The sequence below is a fragment of the Vicia villosa genome, linkage group LG5, assembly GCF_029867415.1.
Source record: "Vicia villosa cultivar HV-30 ecotype Madison, WI linkage group LG5, Vvil1.0, whole genome shotgun sequence".
In the NCBI taxonomy this organism is placed as follows: Eukaryota; Viridiplantae; Streptophyta; class Magnoliopsida; order Fabales; family Fabaceae; genus Vicia; species Vicia villosa.
Genome location: NC_081184.1, coordinates 10,378,686 through 10,396,838, shown reverse-complemented (window position 1 = coordinate 10,396,838; position 18,153 = coordinate 10,378,686). Strand labels below are relative to the sequence as shown.

At 38.6% G+C, this 18,153-nt stretch overlaps 2 protein-coding genes across 2 annotated transcripts; both read left to right on the top strand.

Annotated features, from left to right (window-relative positions):
- The first annotated feature begins 10,107 nt into the window (after positions 1-10,107).
- On the top strand, positions 10,108-11,325 carry LOC131604183 (uncharacterized). Its single transcript, XM_058876644.1, has one exon. It carries the CDS (start codon positions 10,108-10,110, stop codon positions 11,323-11,325), a length of 1,218 nt encoding a protein of 405 aa, XP_058732627.1.
- Positions 11,326-12,280: 955 nt separating this feature from the next.
- Positions 12,281-17,791, top strand: LOC131604182 (uncharacterized). The gene is made up of 4 exons (XM_058876643.1): positions 12,281-13,939; positions 13,985-14,420; positions 14,550-14,816; positions 17,148-17,791. Exons 1-4 carry the CDS (start codon positions 12,281-12,283, stop codon positions 17,789-17,791), a joined length of 3,006 nt encoding a protein of 1,001 aa, XP_058732626.1.
- The last annotated feature ends 362 nt before the right edge of the window (positions 17,792-18,153 follow it).

Sequence of the window (18,153 nt, the reverse complement as noted above, 5' to 3'; positions counted from 1 at the left end):
ACTATTGATCTAAATATTTTTATATACGAAATTTACTATTTATCCAAATATTTGTAAGTGATACCTAAACAAAAATTAAGTTTGTATACGGGAAAAAATCTATTATTGATTTAAATATTTTTATATACGAAAAATGTTATTTATGATCCAAATATTTTTTATTCAAAAATGGAATAGGCCAAAAAATCTATTATTGATCTAAATATTTTTATATACGAAAATGTGATATTGGTCCAAATATTTTTGTAAATGACACCTAAACAAAAATAATATTTGTATGTAGAAAAAATATAGACTTAATTGCAACTTTAGTCCCCCTATTTTGTCTTTTTCTTGATTTTGATCCCTCTATTTTAAAAATCACTATTTTAGTCCCCTTTTTAAGTTTTCTGTGCAATTTTCATCCCCCTATTTTACTTTTTTATGCAAAAATAGTCCCTATTTTTGTCTTTTTTTTAAGAGAAAACTCAAAAGGGTGACCAAAATCGTGGTTTTAAAAATGAGGGGACCAAAATCGGAAAAATAACAAAATAGGGGGACCAAGGTTACAATTAAGCCAAAAATATATTATTTACGAAAAATGGTATTTATGATCCAAATATTTTTATTCCAAAATGGTATACGGGAAAATGATCTACTATTCATCTAAAAAAATTTATATATGAAATTTACTATTGATCCAAATATTTATGTAAATGATACCTAAACAAAAATGAAATATGTATACGGGAAAAAAATCTATTATTGATCTAAATATTTTTATATACGAGAAATGGTATTTATGATCCAATATTTTTGATCAAAAAATTGTATACGGGAAAAAATCTATTATTGATCTAAATATTTTTTATACGAAAATTTAATATTGATCCAGATATTTTTGTAAATGATAACTAAATAAAAATAATATTTGTATTATTATTTATGAAAAATGTTATTTATGATCCAAATATTTTTTATTCAAAAATGGTATACGGGAAAAAATCTACTATTGATGTAAATATTTTTATATACGAAATTTACTATTGATCCAAATATTTTTGTAAATGATACCTAAACAAAAATGAAATGTATAAAAAAAATCTATTATTGATCTAAATATTTTTATATACGAGAAATGATATTTATGATTAACATATAGGAAACACACAATAATTTCCCATATGTATCAATTATAATATCATGCCATATCACTGTCATGTCATGATAGTTATATGAAAATAGTAGGAGGATAAACTGCCATGATAATTACTAATATTATCTCATAACCCTTATAATAATTAATGGTAAATCATTCAGTGACAAAACTTCAACATGAAAGTTTCATGCCAATCAATAATATAACTAATATTACTTAAATATATTCAAATTACCTCATTTAACCATTTGTATAGTCCTTTAACCATTTGTATCTTTGAGATTTGGAATCCACAATTGTAAAGGAATCAACTATGTCACTTTGTTTTCATTATCCCAAATCAACTCATGGCTTGGCTATCAATGATTTCTTGAGGCATGTTCTGTCAAAGTATAAAAGTTAATCAAAGGAAGATGACAAAGAGTTATATTATAACTGTTAATAAAAGACAATCAAAATGTAAGAAATGTCTCGAAAATTGTATTTGGTGGAGAAGTTCATTTTCCATAAACAGCAAAAAGTTGGGCTTCCAAAATCTTAAAACTTGATTTTTTAGGTTATTCATAAGCATATATGTTATAAGCGCTTAATTAAGCTGCTTATCTAAAGAGGTGCTTATCTAAAGAGGGCCAGAATCATGATTTGAAAAAGGAAAAGTAACATCATACTTGTTGTTGAGTAACAAACTCGGAAAATTCATTGATCAAGTAATGATAGCATTAAAGTTTGAGACACTTTTCCCCTTTAAACACCTTCAACAACTAATCATGAATTTGTGCAATGTTAGAACCATGCCTCTTATATGTCTTTGTAAAATTTTGAGAAAACCAGCATTAGAAGACAAGTATATAAGCCAAAATAATGAGACACATGTGTCTGGTTTCTTGTTTCAGAACTGAAGCTGCAGACTAGTAGCCATGTCCACTGAAAAATTATGATCCAAGCTTAAAATGACATCAGCTAAGCACTCAAAAACCAACACCAAAAATACAAAAGACTCGACCATTGCCTGCCCCTGAATTTCAAAAAAAAAATTCTATATGACTCCTTATGGTTAGTGATTAATAGTTACTGGTTGTCAAGATCTCGATCTAGATCTTAAAATCTTAAGATTTTACGGTCTTGCTCACCCCCAACGATCCCAATCTTAAGTAGAATCGCATATTGTACTCAAATGGTAGAAAAATATCCCTAATGTCTATTATTTGGCCAAATATGTCCCTAATGTCTAACAAACTGTCCATCTGGTAGTAATAACGTATAAAAACTCAATCATACATTTCTAAATAATTTGAAAAGGAGTCATTTTCTCACTAATACACTTGTCTAGTAACATATACCATGTAAAAATACTTAAAATATATACTATTATTTTTTTCATTTTAGCAAGATCCTAAGATTTCGGTTGCGATCTTATGTTTTACGGTCATGTTATTCCCTCTCGATCTTACAAAAACAATTGGGTAGGATCTTCCGATCTTAACTACGATTTTATATTTTACGATCTTTCCATTCTCTCCTGATCTTATGTAAGATCTCGATCTTGACAACCTAAAATAACTATTGAAAAAACATGAAATATAGTTATTAGTAGTACCTCGAGATGCCAAAGAAAATGGAGAACTATCAGATGTCATAGATAAGATTAATCCATCCCTTTCCACACATGTGACAAAGGAGTTGTCCCTTTAACATTCCAACTTCACATGAAGTGAAACAATCTTCAGTCTCCCACGCCAACTTCACACCGAGTGATGGACAGAGTAAGCATGAAAAGAGTAAGTAGATAGGCTAAAATGGATAAGCAAGTTGAAGATAATCTTTATTGACAGAAAAATATATAAATCAAATATATTGCAGGGAGTTACAGTAATGGATAAACAAAGTAATAATAGTATCTCTCACGCTTTCTTGGGGTTATCCAAAGAAAACCACATAGCCTACTTTTTCTAACTTCTCTTTAAGTGATCCACCTTGTGTATTCTGCGAAGAACTGGGTTATAAGTAGCAGTATATAACATTATTGATTTTTTAATTAGATACTAAACCACAAAAATTGATTTTTTAATAAAACATTATTTAGGCCAATTTTATTCGGATCCCTTCGGTTCGATTACTTTGCATACCGATATCTAATCGGTTTAGCTAGACATATTAATTAATTCAATCATGAATAAATTATAATACTTCATATATTTAGACGATTCCATAATCAAATTAATAAATAACATGCAATAAATATATTAAAGCGATTAAATTAAAAACCTGAAAATATTAATTCTTCAATAAATTTGTTCTTCAATCTGACTGAGTATCTTGAAATTATCGAACGGGAAGCGGTAAATAAACAAGGAATAAGAAGCACTTAAATCTAACGTAAGGTTAGATCACTGAAAAGTACGCAATAATTTCCGGTGTATAAATTATTGCGAGAAAATATTATATGCATAAGAACTAAAGAAACGGAATAAAAACTAGAAACAAAACTTGAGAAATAAAATAATAGAAATGCTGGAAAATATATTGCACTGGTATGGTATATGAAAATGCCGACCCCTTGGATTTTGTTTCTTCCCCTTTTTATAGGATGAGCTTTGAATCGGTTGAAGGAGAAGATTTAGGACAGGTGGCCTATTTTCTGCGCAAGAATCGGTCTTGCAGTTGCTTCATTTTCATTCAAATTGCCTGAACGTTGCCTATTTTTTGGAGAAGAAGAAGCAAGTGGCGGGGGCCACTTGCTTAGGGCGCACACCCTCTTGGTGAGATGTGAAGAAGTGGGGATGGGGGCCCCAGGCATGGTATGGGCGCCCCCACTTTCTTTCCTTTTTTTCTTTTCAGAACGTGGGCTGAGTGGGGGTGGGGGCCTCAAAGTGGGTATGGGCGCCCCCTAGCCTTCTTTTTCTCTTTTTTTTTTTCTTTTTCTGAATGTGTGAGTGGGGGTGAGGGCCCCAAAGTGGGTATGGGCACCCGCCTCACTCTTTTTATTTATTTTTTATGTTTTCTTCTTCCAATTTTTCTTTCTTTGGTCTTGGGCTTCCAATGCGGGCTTTTTATTTTTCCTTCACTTCTTCAGACAATTCCTCGAAAAATATCATGATTTTCTTATTTTTAGTCGAACTCGGGATAATTTAAATACCTGAAATAAAGTGAGAAATACCAGCGTAATATTGAAATAAAATAATATAATTGATATAAAATGCAGATATAATCTATGTCAATCGAATCAAATATGTTGCAACCCAAAATTTGCCCACTTACTTATTCCCAAATGGCTTTCACATCACATTCATACACATACTCCATATAGGCCATTCATCCAAGGCATTCATCCATATCACTATCACTATCCAAGGAAACTTGTGAAAAAGAGGATCAATGCGTGGGGTATCTATGAGCAAAAGAGAAAGATTGAGGGCTTGACTGCACAATACTATTCTCATGGAAGTTCCCCTAAAGATCAGGATTTCACTCTCTCCAAGACAGGGCTCAGATTAAATGATACAGGCTTCAGATTCATCAAGATCGTCAAATTAGGGTTTTCTGACCAAAGTCAACCCTGTTGACTTTCTGGTCATTGATTAATCAGAAAAATGGATGTGGATGCAAAATATGGCTGTCTGAGAGAAATATCATGTACTGGAGTTCTTTGGTTGCTAATCGATTGAGAATCGGATCAGAGGCGGATTAATCGGGAAATTCACCTGAAACTGGAAGGAATCAAAAATTGACTTTTTGGTCAAAATCAGGGTCAACTGTCAAATATTGATTTTTGGGTGAAAATCGGTCAAAGAAAGTCAATGGAATGAAATAAAATCAAGAAAATGTCAAAGTTACCAAAAATGGAAAGTAGTTGAAATGTGAAATTTCCATAAAAGGCAAGTTCTATACTTAGGAAAATATTTGAAAACTTGGAAATTTGGTTGACTAGCCTACTTCATGCAAGTATTGCACGCATCTCAAGGCATTTCCTCAAGAAAGTTTCAACATGAAAGTTGCTCAAATCACGGCCCTCTACAACTCTCTAGTTGGGGGTTTTCTCATTTGAGGCTTGGTTAAAGAGATAAAAGACGAGAAAATTGGAAGAATCACATGGAAACCATATTCCATACTTAGAAAGATTTTGAGAGTTTGGAATTTGTCAAGCAGCTGACTTTGACCCCAGATTGCACGTACTTCTAGGCATCAAATCAAAACAAGGTCAACACCAAAAATGTTCACTTCATGGCCCTCTACAATGTTGTAGTTGGGAGTTTTTTCATATAACGTATGGGTTGGGAGTTATTGAAGAGAGAAGTTGGCAAAAACTCATTGTACATAAGGCAAAATGCTGGGCAGAATGCTGGACGCACGTGATGCATTTCATCGAACGCTTGGCGTGCCATATTGAAAGCCAGATGTTGAATAATATAAAGGTCTATAAAATACAAAATGGGTATGAATCTCTTCTCTTCCATTTCCTCTATCCATCAAGACGAGAGTTAGATCAACTAGACAAGTGTTGGTCGAGATATAAGGATTCAAAGTCATCCTTTCACCAAGACATGCGTTGCCAAACACATGAGCCAAAATTTGTGGCACGCGTGGGGCATTTCCTCAAGCACGCGGTGGGCTAAAAGTAAGGCTGATTTTAGGGGATTGTGGAGAGAATTTGGAGCTGCCACTAGTACAAATATGTTCTATGCCATGGCTTCTTTCGAATGGTGTAAGATTTGAGGCCATTGGCGATATACGGATAGAGATAGAAGGGGTTAAAGTAGAGCCTCGACCTGATCACGTTCTTATCAAGGAAGCAAGCAAAGGAGCCCTGGGCGCATGGCATGAATACTCCATAATTGCCCATGCAGCAATTTCACACGTGAAAGCAAGCATGAAACTTACCCAAAAAGCCAAAACTTGCTCATTAAGTTGTTGAGGAATGATACACTATGCTCCCCTCACCATAATACAACCATGCACCCTCACCTTATAAAAACTCTCTTCACGTCATTCTCAAGGGGTTCTCATTTTCTTCTTCTCACTCTCACCACACTCTCACTCTCACCACACTCCAACTCCCTCTCTAACAGATTCCATAACCGTTTCCATAAACATCAATCTTCCCTCTTCATCATCTTCTTCAACCATAACATAACCGCAACAAAACTTCAACCTTCAACACTCACCAACCACAAAGCTTCAAGATCTTCCATTGCTACTCCTCAAGCTTCAACAATACTCATCTTCTTCACACTACCATCACCATCACCTTCCTCACGACACAATCATTATCATCATCACTTCCAAGATACAAGATCTTCGTCGAATCTGAGTTCGTTTTCTCGCAAGAATACGCATAGCAAGGCCTTCGCATTCGTCATCATCAAAGAACAAGGGAAGCGATCATCTCCACAAATCTTGATCAATACTCTTCAAGTAAGTGATTCTTTCCATGGCTTTAGAAGCATATAGGCCTGGAACCCGTCATCAGGGATTGGGTTAGGATTTATACCACCATGTTTGCATTGAAGGTGTTGCATATGATGCATGATTCGTTGCCTTTGAATATGAACTCGATTGCGTGTGAAACTGGTTGTTTGGATGGATGAATCGTCTCTTTGAACTCTGTGAATGAATCGAAATTGATTGATGTGCTTAGTTCGTTCTTTGGTGAGTTTGTTACGAAGCTAGGGTTTTGAAAACGCGTTCGGTTAGGATGTTAGAGTTAGAATTAACAAAAACTAATGATCGATTCGTGTTCTACGAGAAATTTCGAGGGGAAAGGTGTAAGCTTTCATGATTTCTGGGTGATTCCTTCATGGCCGGCGCCGGTGTTCAACCGGAGAAGATAACCGGAGGAGGAACCTCCGGCGGCCACGCTGCTGTTTGGTTATTGCAGTCCGTCACGTGGCATCCATGCCTTTGTCCTTATTCCAAGCTTTTGGCTTTGTTGTCTTTTACTGAATGATTAGCTGATGACGTGTGAAGTCCTGATTGGCTGATGTGTTGATTTTGTCTTTTTGTGACTTAAAAGAAACTTGACCAATTGATATGCATGTGTTGATATTCACGTTATAATAATACTTATGCTTGCTGAATAATGAATTTGGAACAACATAATAAAAGCTGGCCCACGCCTTTGCATTGGAATTACGGGCCTAAGCCATTTCGTTTTCCCCACCCCCAGTAACAGGCCCAGATGCGCCTATAATATGATTTCTGGTTCAATCTTTTTTACTAACACACCCCCTGGCTGACAGATTTTGTTTTTATTTTCAATTTTATTTTCTTTCTAACTTTTGACTCGTAAATCATTTTTAACTGAAATAAAAAATGAATAAAAATATGTTTTAAATAGAATAAGGTGTGTAGATAATTGTAATATTTTTCTAAGGATTTTAGGACTTATCTTAGTATTTTTAATGGACTATTTTCTAGAGTGTAGTCGATTTTGTTTCGGTTTAGGTACCTTGTGCGTTTAGGCTTGGTTGAATAACTTGCAAACTGATTTTTTCCACTTCTTTTTGTGTACATTCAGTAGAGGCATGTAGAATGTCATGTATCAAAGAGGAAGTCTTGATTCTAAATTTTGGTATGATTTTTAGGCTAGTTCCTTTGGCGTTCGATTATTGTGCGTTTGTGTACGTTTGTTGTTTGTTTTTGCCCGTAAAAGATGATGCAATTGTACAATGCTTTTAATACTTTTTGAGGACATCCCTAGGTTTGTTTAAGAGGTTTTAGGACCTGGAATTAGATTTTTAAATCATGTCTTCTCTTTCTACTTGAATCTTCCTTTCTTACATGTACATAACTTGCTTTTGGCTAACGATTGTATCAAAACTTGTCCAAATGACCTATAATTTTGTATGAGACTTCTTGACTTGATTTTGTGATTGATTAGACACCTATTAGAGGCTATTAGCTACTGACTTCTACCATGTAAATACATCTTTCTAACTTCACTCCTAATTTGAATTCTATTAACTAGTTTTGACCTAGTTTTATATAGTTTTGTTAGAACTTTGTTCGTTTCAAGTTAATTGACTAACATAGATTGGTATAAGGTCTTGGACCTATAAATGAACTAATAGCTACTGACTTTAAACTTTGTTCATGTTTTCATTTGCTTTTTGTTTTGATTAATTGATGTTTGTTCGCTAATTGTTTAGTAACGATTCCTGCGATACCTTGGTAACTTCTTGTGAATATTTTCGTTGTGATGCCGTGTGGCTTTTGTGTTTGATTTAGGACACTTATTTCCTTGGTTTGTTACTGACCTAGGGCTCTCTTCTCATCTTGTTGGAGTTGTAACTCCATTCTTTTGCCATGTTCCCTTAGACTCTTCCTTCTTTGTTAAGAGGAATTGAGATAGGTTAGGATAGTTATCCTTGACCTTAGGGCCACTCTTATTTGTTAGCATTAGGTTAGAAATGTATGTTCCCCTTTTGCATAACAAACAAAAATCAATAAAGCACCATAAAACATTAATAAAGGTTGAAAAGTTAATAAAAAGGAATGGAAGCTCTTGTCCCTCTTGTTTAAGGGGATCACTCACTTGAGTGGAGATTCCTAAACCTAAAAAACACAAACCAAGAGTTGATTGAGTCTTCCTTGATTAAGGTTCACTCGAAACGCTCGACATACTTTTGTTTTTCTTTTAAGAGCATGTTACTTCCACTCTAATCCCAGCGTGAGTCTCCAAAGGTCGAGCGGCGGAGTGTGCTGTAACTGTTCACTAAAAAATACCAACAAACAATAAAAAACATAGAAAATCTTGAGCAGAACTACGGCACTCTGATTCTTCTTAAGAGGATACGTAGGCATAGAGGCAACTCTAGCGAGCACAATAATTATTAAAAAACTTTAGGTTTAATCATGCATTGCATTAGTGATAGATACACCCTTTAGATAGAAACAAACATAGGTGGATACCATCGAGTACGATGGGCGTGAGGGGTGCTAGCACCTTCCCCTTGCGTAACCGACTCCCGTGCCCTGTTCTCTGGTCGAAAGACCTTGTCCTTGTTTCGAGTTAGGTTTCTGATATTCCTTTCCCGCGATGGGATGAATATATTAGTGGTGACTCTGATCCATTTTTCGCGGTAGCGACAGCTGGCGACTCTGCTGGGGATGTTGATAGACCTGTGCTGGTCCATTCCACGCGAGTCGATCCTAGCCTTGTTTGTTTGTTTGTTTATTGGGTGTGCTATGTTTTGCTTATGTGTTGCATTCGTTTATTTCATGTTTGCATATCATGTCTATCTCCTATTCGCACATATTTTTCTGAGTTGTTTTGCAGGTGGGGGGTTTGTGTGAGGTAAAAGGCCCACTACCCAGGCCAGTGATACTTAGGATTAGTGTGGATGCCCATGTCAACTCCCGTAGCGTTTGATACGATCGAGTTTGACATGGGGTACCACGACCAGGCGAGGTTCTTTCATGGAACATTGTGTCTGGCACGTTTGTGCCTCAAACACATTGTACCCCATGGGAATCGTTAACCCTGGTGACCATTAGGGACCTCCTGTCCGTGTCTAGACTTCATACCTGTGAGATTGGGGTGGGACAGGATACTAGCCTTCATCATACCCGGATTTCTATATTACAATCTGAAGCCGGAATTTTGAAACTGTTATACTCAGTATAACCCAGATATCCAGACATGCGAGAGAATCAGTCTCTCAACACATTGCACACATATCACATCACATCACATCACTACTATATTCAATTTGTTTCGTCGTGGGAGAATCCTAAAGTCTGTTTCAAAAAAAAGGGGAGAACAAAAAAAAAAGAAGAAGAGAAAAAAAGAGCAAAAACAAAGTACTAAAAAGAGAAGAGAAAAAGAGAAAAATGGATATAAAGAAACAAAAGAAAAGACTTTATGATTCTCCCCCAAGCGAAACACATTCCATCATATCATTTAACATGCATGTTTCATTTATTTTCAGGATCTTTTGGCTTTGTCTCCGATCAGCACACCATTCTCAAAGATGAGGCCTGGCAGAAAGAACACCTACTCGTACACTTTTCCGAATCCGAATCTGGATTCTCTCAAGGGGTTAGCAAGTCAGATTACACTGGATGAGTTGACCAAGTTCAAACAAGATTATGGGAGGATTCTGTACTTCCTCAAGACACCGTTTACCAAGTATGAATCGGATGGAGTTCACACTTTGCTCCAATTCTATAACCCTTCTCTCCGCTGCTTCACATTTCCCGACTACCATTTGGTTCCTACCTTGGAGGAATACTCTTTTTTCCTCGGTATCTCTATCAAAGAGCAGATACCATATCATAGCATGATGAAGGCTCCTACTTCTATCGAGATTGCAAAGGCTCTTTATTTGAGCAAATCAGTTGTGGAAGCAAACCTCAAGGAAAAGGGAAACTGTCCTGGATTTCATTTGGAGTTCTTGCTTCAGAAAGCTTATGACGCTGTTGTGACTAAACAGTGGGACACATATAGAGCTCTTCTGGCTCTGAGTATCTATGGCATAGCGATGTTCCCAAATGTGGTCAATTTTGTTGACATGAATGCGATCCATATCTTCATTCTGAAGAACCCGGTTCCTACGCTCCTAGGTGATGTTTATCACTCAATACACCACAGAAATGACCGAAAAGGGGGATTGGTTCAGTGTTGTGCCCCATTATTGTATCGTTGGTTTAGGTATCATCTTCCTGAGCGCGGCCCTTTCGTTGACAATAGACATACATCAAGATGGTCCGATAGAATCATGGGGCTGGTAGCCAAAGACATTGTCTGGTATAATAAGTCGTTGGATGACGTGGAGATTATTATGGGTTGCGGAAAGTTTAACAATGTGCCTCTCATGGGGTTAAGAGGAGGGATCAATTACAATCCCATACTGGCCAGAAGGACTTTTGGAAATGCTTTTGTGAGTCCTCCTGAAAACAAAGAGGTTGATGATGTCATGTTCTATCATTTGGCCACAAATTCTGGAAAGCTGGAAGAGATGATACAAGCCTGGAAAACAGTTCGCCGAAAAGGTAAGAAGCATTTTGGCCCGAAAGATTGTGCTACTTATGAGGCCTACACTACATGGGTGAAGTCTGTGGCAGAAGCTCAAGGGATGTCTTTTCCTCCTAAGGATCCTTTATACCCCCCATCCGAGGACCAACCCAACATTGTTTCCATGCCGCGCTACAATCAAACGGTGAATCAAAATAGAGAATTAACCGAATGAATGGAAACAATGCAGGTTAAGATGGACATTGCTCGCCAAGAGAAACTGTCTGCGATGCACAAATTAAAACAGAAAGAAAAAGAGCTTGAGGAATTGTATGCTGGTGGAAATACCTCTCAGAAAAGATCCCGAATCGTTGATAGCTCTAGAGAAAGAAAGATGAAGGAGAAATATGAGGTCCAATTGGCAAAGTTGACCGAGCAACTTCAAATTCAAACTGAGAAGGCTCATTCAGAAAAAAACCGTCGCCAGAAGGCAAGTAAGAGTCTGCTAGAACATCAAGAGAAGTTGGAATCATGCTATGCAACTGTGAGAGAATTGAAAAGCCAGTTGGAGCGTAAAAACCAGGAGAACACTCAGGCTGAAGAAGAGGCGAGGTATTGGGAGCTGAAAAACCGTCAAATGGAAGTGATGCACGCCAGAAAGGACCTGCTAATCCAAGCGCTCATCCGCAAACCGAATCATGAGGATACCAAGATTTTGTTCAATGAGATGAAGGCTTGGAGTGACAAGAACATTGGAGAGAGCGCACTTCGTCATGTTGACATGGAGGGTCCTCCTTAGAGATGATTTTATGTCGAACCACCACCAGACCTGTTGGTTGGGGTTCTCTTTGTTATGTTTGTATTTGGTTGGCTCATGTGAGCAGGATTATTTGTACTTGGTATTTCCAGAATTGGGTTTTGTAGTTAATGGATTTGTTTCTCGTTCCTCATTATTGGTTTCGTGATCTCATTATTATCTTGTGTTGTTTGATTTGAGACAAAGCTAAAGAATCCTAAAAATAATAAAAACATGACATTCATATGCACACCATGCACGCATGCTTTCCATACATTCATATGTAACAGGTACATCAGATGGTTTTCTTGTTTGACTGATCAGGTTTTCTCTTTCAGCAATTGCACCTCCACCTACTCATCGCTATTATACAAGGGCTAATCAATCACTACAAATGGATCAGTTAAGGGATGATCTTATCCAAATGAGAACTCAGGTTACTGCTCAGATGGCTCAGTTCATGGAAGTCATGCAAAACATGGCTGATCGCCAAGAAGAGCTCAGAATCAGGATGGATACAGTTGCTCAGGTTGTTGCAGACCCCCCGCAAAGAAATCCTGCTGATATGCGTGTCAATGGTGAGCCTGTGATTGGAGGACCTGGTGTGATTCCTCCTGCTGCTACTCAAGGTAATCCCCGTGGGCCTCCCCAGCCTACTCCTGAAGGACAAACCACACAACAAATCAGAAGGGCTGCTGCTATCCCTGTGTTGGAAGAGGACCGACATGAGGACTTGTTTCCTGAAAGTGAATATGGATTTCCACATGATGCGGAAAGGATGTTTAGAGGTCTGGAAGAGAGGATGAGGGCGATGGAAGGCCAAGGGCTTGGTATGGATATCAGTGATTTGGGTTTGGTTCCTGGCGTCCGTGTGCCACCAAAATTCAAAGTACCTGATTTTGAGAAATACAAGGGGAATACTTGTCCTAAGACACACGTCCGAGCTTACTATCGCAAAATGCATGTATACTCTGAGGACGAAGGAATGTTGATGCACTTTTTCCAAGATAGCCTGACTGGGGCATCCTTGGAATGGTATATGAGGTTGGAAAGAACTCACATCCGAAGTTGGAGGGACCTAGTTGAGGCCTTCGTGAAGCAGTATCAGTATAATGTTGACATGGCCCCGAATCGCACTCAGTTACAGAATCTAACCCAGAAAGCTAATGAGTCCTTCAAAGAATATGCGCAGAAATGGCGCGAGTTGGCGGCCAGGGTCCAGCCACCAATGTTGGAAAGAGAGATGATGGACTTGTTCACCAACACCCTGGAGGGACAATACTACTCTGCCTGCTCTGCATCCTCAAGTTTTGCTGAGTTGGTTATGATTGGTGAGCGAATTGAAATTGGAATTAAGGCTGGTAGAATACAGAATCCAAGTGCTGCTAGTTCCTCTTCTGGGGCAGGAGGGAAGAAACCATACAACGGATTCGCTAAGAAGAGAGAGGGTGAAACGAGTGCTGCTTACTATGGTAAAGGCAAAGGCCATGCTTATCAACAAGTAGCCGCTGTGACCATACCAAATACCCCTCTTCAGCAACAACAACCACAACAGAGGTATCCTCCACGTCAGTATCAGCAAAAGCAGAGAGCACCAAGAAATTTTGATCCCATACCCATGACATATGCACAACTACTTGCTCATCTTTTACATCTTGAGCTGGTGCAACTCCGTACCATGGGCCCTCCACCTGCTAAGCTCCCTCCTAACTATGATGCTAACGCTCACTGTGAGTTTCATTCTGGGGCTGCTGGTCATGATATTGAACATTGCATAGGATTCATGCACAAAGTGCAAGACTTGCTTGATTCAAAAGCTATTGAGTTTACTCCTACTCAAGGCCCCAACGTTGTACAGAACCCTATGCCTCCCCATGGAGCGCATGCTACAAATGCCATCGAGGTTGTTGAAGACGCTTGCTTGGTCAAAGATGTGATTGAATTGGGTTCATTGTTGCCATTATTGAAGTCAGAATTATTGAGGATGGGTCTATACTCTGGTTGTGGAGAATTCTGTACTAATTGCATGACCGTGTCCACAGTTTGTGATAAGGTGAAAGGTGAGATTCAATAGTTGATAGATAGTGGGTATCTACAGTTTGAGCATGTGCGACGTCCTGAAAGGGTTGAAAATGCAGTTAATGTGGTATCCATCCCGTATACTCCTGCTAAGATTCCAGTTCCTGCCAGAGCGCCTCCCTTGGTTATTACGTTGCCTGGTCCCGTTCCGTATACTAGTGAAAAAGCAATCCCATGGAATTATGGCGGAGAGGTTTTCTACCAAGGGGCAAAGTATGAGATTAAAATGCCGGTTGAGAAAGAAGATGTGGATAATGTTGTTGGCATTGGAAGAATGACAAGAAGTGGTCGTATTTTCAATCCTCCCCAGAATACTCACGATGACAATACGGAAGCTCTAGCTCAAGCAAAAGGGAAAAGAGTGGTAGAAGATACGGTGGATCAGGGGCAAAGCTCTAATTCTGAAGATACTGTAGCCAAAGAGATGGAAGAGTTCCTAAAGATCATCAAGAAAAGTGAGTATAAAGTGGTCGACCAGCTGAGTCAAACTCAATCAAAGATTTCGATTTTGCAGTTGCTCTTGTGTTCAGAAACACATCGAAATGCTTTGTTATGACTTTTAAGTACCGCTTTCGTCCCTCCAGAGATCTCAGTGAATCAACTTGAAGGGGTGGTGTCAAACATCAATGCTGGTAACGGATTGGGATTCACTGATGCAGACTTGCCCTCTGAAGGTAGAAACCACAATAGAGCTTTGCATATATCAGTGGAATGTAAAGGGACTATGCTATCTCGTGTTCTCGTGGATAATGGATCTTCTCTGAATGTATTACCGAAGTCGTCTTTGATGAGGCTAGATTATTCTGGCGTCGAGATAAGGCCGAGTGAATTGACAGTGAGTGTAATGCCCGGTATTATATTTATTCGATCATCCTTATTACTAATGTAATTAGTATAAAGTAAGATGGATAAATATGATGTATATTCCACTAATTGATCTTTAGTGTTAACTAAACCTATTGGTGGTAATAGGAAGGGTATAATGGTATTTTCACCCTTAAGTAGAATAGAGACATGTTTGGTTGATCCTTCTTTTCTTTTCCAAAAACCAGAATTTTGTGAAAGAGAGAAAGAGAGGAGAACGTGGGAAGAGAGGAAGAGAAGAGGAAGTCTCAAACTTGGTCCCATTGTTCAACCTTGCATGCAACCAATTCTTCCCCAAATCTTGCTCTTTCCATCATCTTCATCTTGCTTCAGCACCATCAGCATCATCATCATCTGATTTCATCTCTGAGGTGAGTCCATAGTTAGTGAACTTGGGGTTTGCATGTGAGGGTTTTCAATTGGGGATTTGGGAATGTGAGTAATGTATGAATCAATAATGCTAATTATGGTAGTCCTGATATAATCCTTACCTACTGATGATTCTGATTGTGCTTGTATATCACGAATTCGTTAGAACTGAGTTGGGGATGCATGGGATTGATTGTTGGACATTTGGGACTGGTTTAGAACTCTTAAAATGCAGATTTTTGGGTCTGTCAGCGATGTAACCGGTTACATGGTTGATGTAACCGGTTACATGTGTGAAAAAGGGTGAAAAACGCAGTTTTACAGTGATGTAACCGGTTACATGATTCATGTAACCCGTTACATTGCTGTTGGGCAGATTTTCCAAAACTTCGGAAATTCATAACTTTTGCGTCGTAAGTCCGTTTCGCGCAAACTTTATATCGTTGGAAAGCTAGTAACATGTACTATCTAATAAAATTGATCCCCAAATCAGAATGTTTGATTTAATAATATTGGAACCCCATTTAGTGCGCCTCATCGGGAGAGATTTTACGTTACTAACTCCCCCGAGAGCAGTTCCGTTCCGAATAGAGAACCGAACGCCTCCTTAGTCGTGTGAGACTTGTTTAAATTATATTTGAACATGTTAATGCTGTAAATGATCATGGATGTGTTGATTCTCAATATGCGGATAATTAATTAATGCATTATATTGATATGCTTTATGATGACCATATTATGTTTATCCGTTCGTTCGATTGATGTTCGGAGATGGTTGTTTGTTTGGGGCATGATGCCTTGTGTGATAATGATCATTAATTCCCGTTGTTTCGGTTAAACATTCGGGATTGATTGTATTGTGTGATTGACGCTTGTTATGCGTGTGGTATGCTAGAATCGAAGTGGGCCACTACTAGGTGGTAAGGCACCATTGTATATGGACTAGTTTCCAATTACCATTGCGATGTGCTCGTGAGTTTCCGTATGGGGTTTTACTCACTTGCTGTTAACACATTGGCGTTCTTGGTATGATTAACACACCTGAACTACCGTTGCAGTGTGCTTGTGAGGGTTTGGAGGCATTTTACTCACATGCTGTATACACACTCGCGTGCTCGGTATGATGGCGTTATGCGGCTAAGTAAGCCTACGCATAACAGGTAAACCATCTCTAGTGATGCCATGTAGGCTACATCATTAGGTTCCTACCCGGATGGGCTCATGCGTCGAGACGGCGTGTTGCACTTGATGTTAACACCACGTGCGTACAGATGGTTAATGGGATGGTGTCGCCTCTTAGGCAAGGTCATCTCGCAGCCAAGTAGGCTTGTGCGAACCCATAATCACTCTTGCAGGGTGCTTGTGCAAGTCTCTTGACAAATAGGCATGGGTGAACCCACCGAGGGTGTGCGTGCAGCCTTGGTAGTTTGGTTGTTACCACTTCTGGATTCCCCGTACATGGGTATGGGTCTGCATATGTGTTTGTTGTACTATTTGTGTACTTGTGATATGATTACTCCTATGGTGGACGATTCATGTGTTTGCTCCGTACTTGTACCGGATGTGAGGTTGAACCCCGGATCAATGGTGGATTCGGTTTTTGATGCATGTACCCTGTAGAACCGAGTGGACCCATAGGATAGGAGGACTCACTGAGATTTAGTAATCTCACCCCAATCAACTTATATTTTTTCAGGTGCAGTTTAGTAGAGTTTGGTCAGTAGCAGGTATGGACTGAAGACTTGGAAGTGGTGATGGCTCGGAGACCTCGTCAGATCTCATTTTCCGCTGTGCAGATCCATTGAAGACACATGTGTTGTAATTCTTAGTAGAATTTCATGTTGTATTTTATATGGATCTCTCTATATCTATAGCTTTTGTATGTACTCAATATCAATTTTAACGTTTCATGCATAATATACTAGTCAGTTATGTATGGGGTGTTACAGTGAGAGCCTTTGATGGGTCAAAGAGATCAGTATTTGGGGAGGTTGACTTGCCGATAATGATAGGCCCTCAGCTCTTCACTATTACTTTCTTTGTGATGGATATCCACACGTCTTACAGTTGTCTCCTGGGGCGTCCATGGATCCATGCTGCTGGGGCCGTGACTTCCACATTGCATCAGAAACTCAAATTCGCAATTCAGGGAAAGATAGTCACAATATGTGGGGAGGAAGAACACGTGGTAAGCCATCTTGCGTCCTTCAGGTATATTGATGTGGAAGGAGAGGTCCACGAGACGCCTTGCCAAGCCTTTGAGGCTGTCCAGACTATCAAGATCCCTTATGTTGAAAACAAGAAGTTGGAGGCTCCCGTGTCTTCACTAAAGGAAGCTAAAGCTGTGGTTGAATCTGGTCATCCTGAAGGATGGGGCCGAGTCTTGGATCTACCAGTCAAGCAGGATAAATGTGGGATTGGATATCAGTTGGGTCAGAGTTCATCTAATGAGGCCTCCAAGAAGCCCGGAACCTTCGTTCCGATCAAGTTCTCTAGTGCTGGCATCGTCAAGGATCATATTTGTGCTGCTGATGATGATATGGATAGCGATTATGACATTGAAGAATGGATCAAGCCGTGTGTCCCAGGATAGAAACTTCTCAACTGGTCTTCCGAGGACATCATTTCAATTGCTTCTGATCAAGAGTAATACTGTCTGTTTTTGTTTATCATACAATAATTCCTGTGTTCTGCCCAAGACACAGTGAACACATGTAGGGCATCATTTGTTGTTTTTCAATGTTAAAACCATTAATAAAAGGACGTTTTTGCATTCAAATATTTTGCTCCCTGTCTTTCATTTTTTACTTTTATATTTGTTTTAAATAAATAAAAAAAGTAATAATAAAAAAAAATGGCAACGTTTCTTACTCATAATCATCCCTCCATTCTAAAATAAAGCATAAATCATAATCCATGCAGATCCATCGCTCCTCCAGATTCTGTTGATAACAA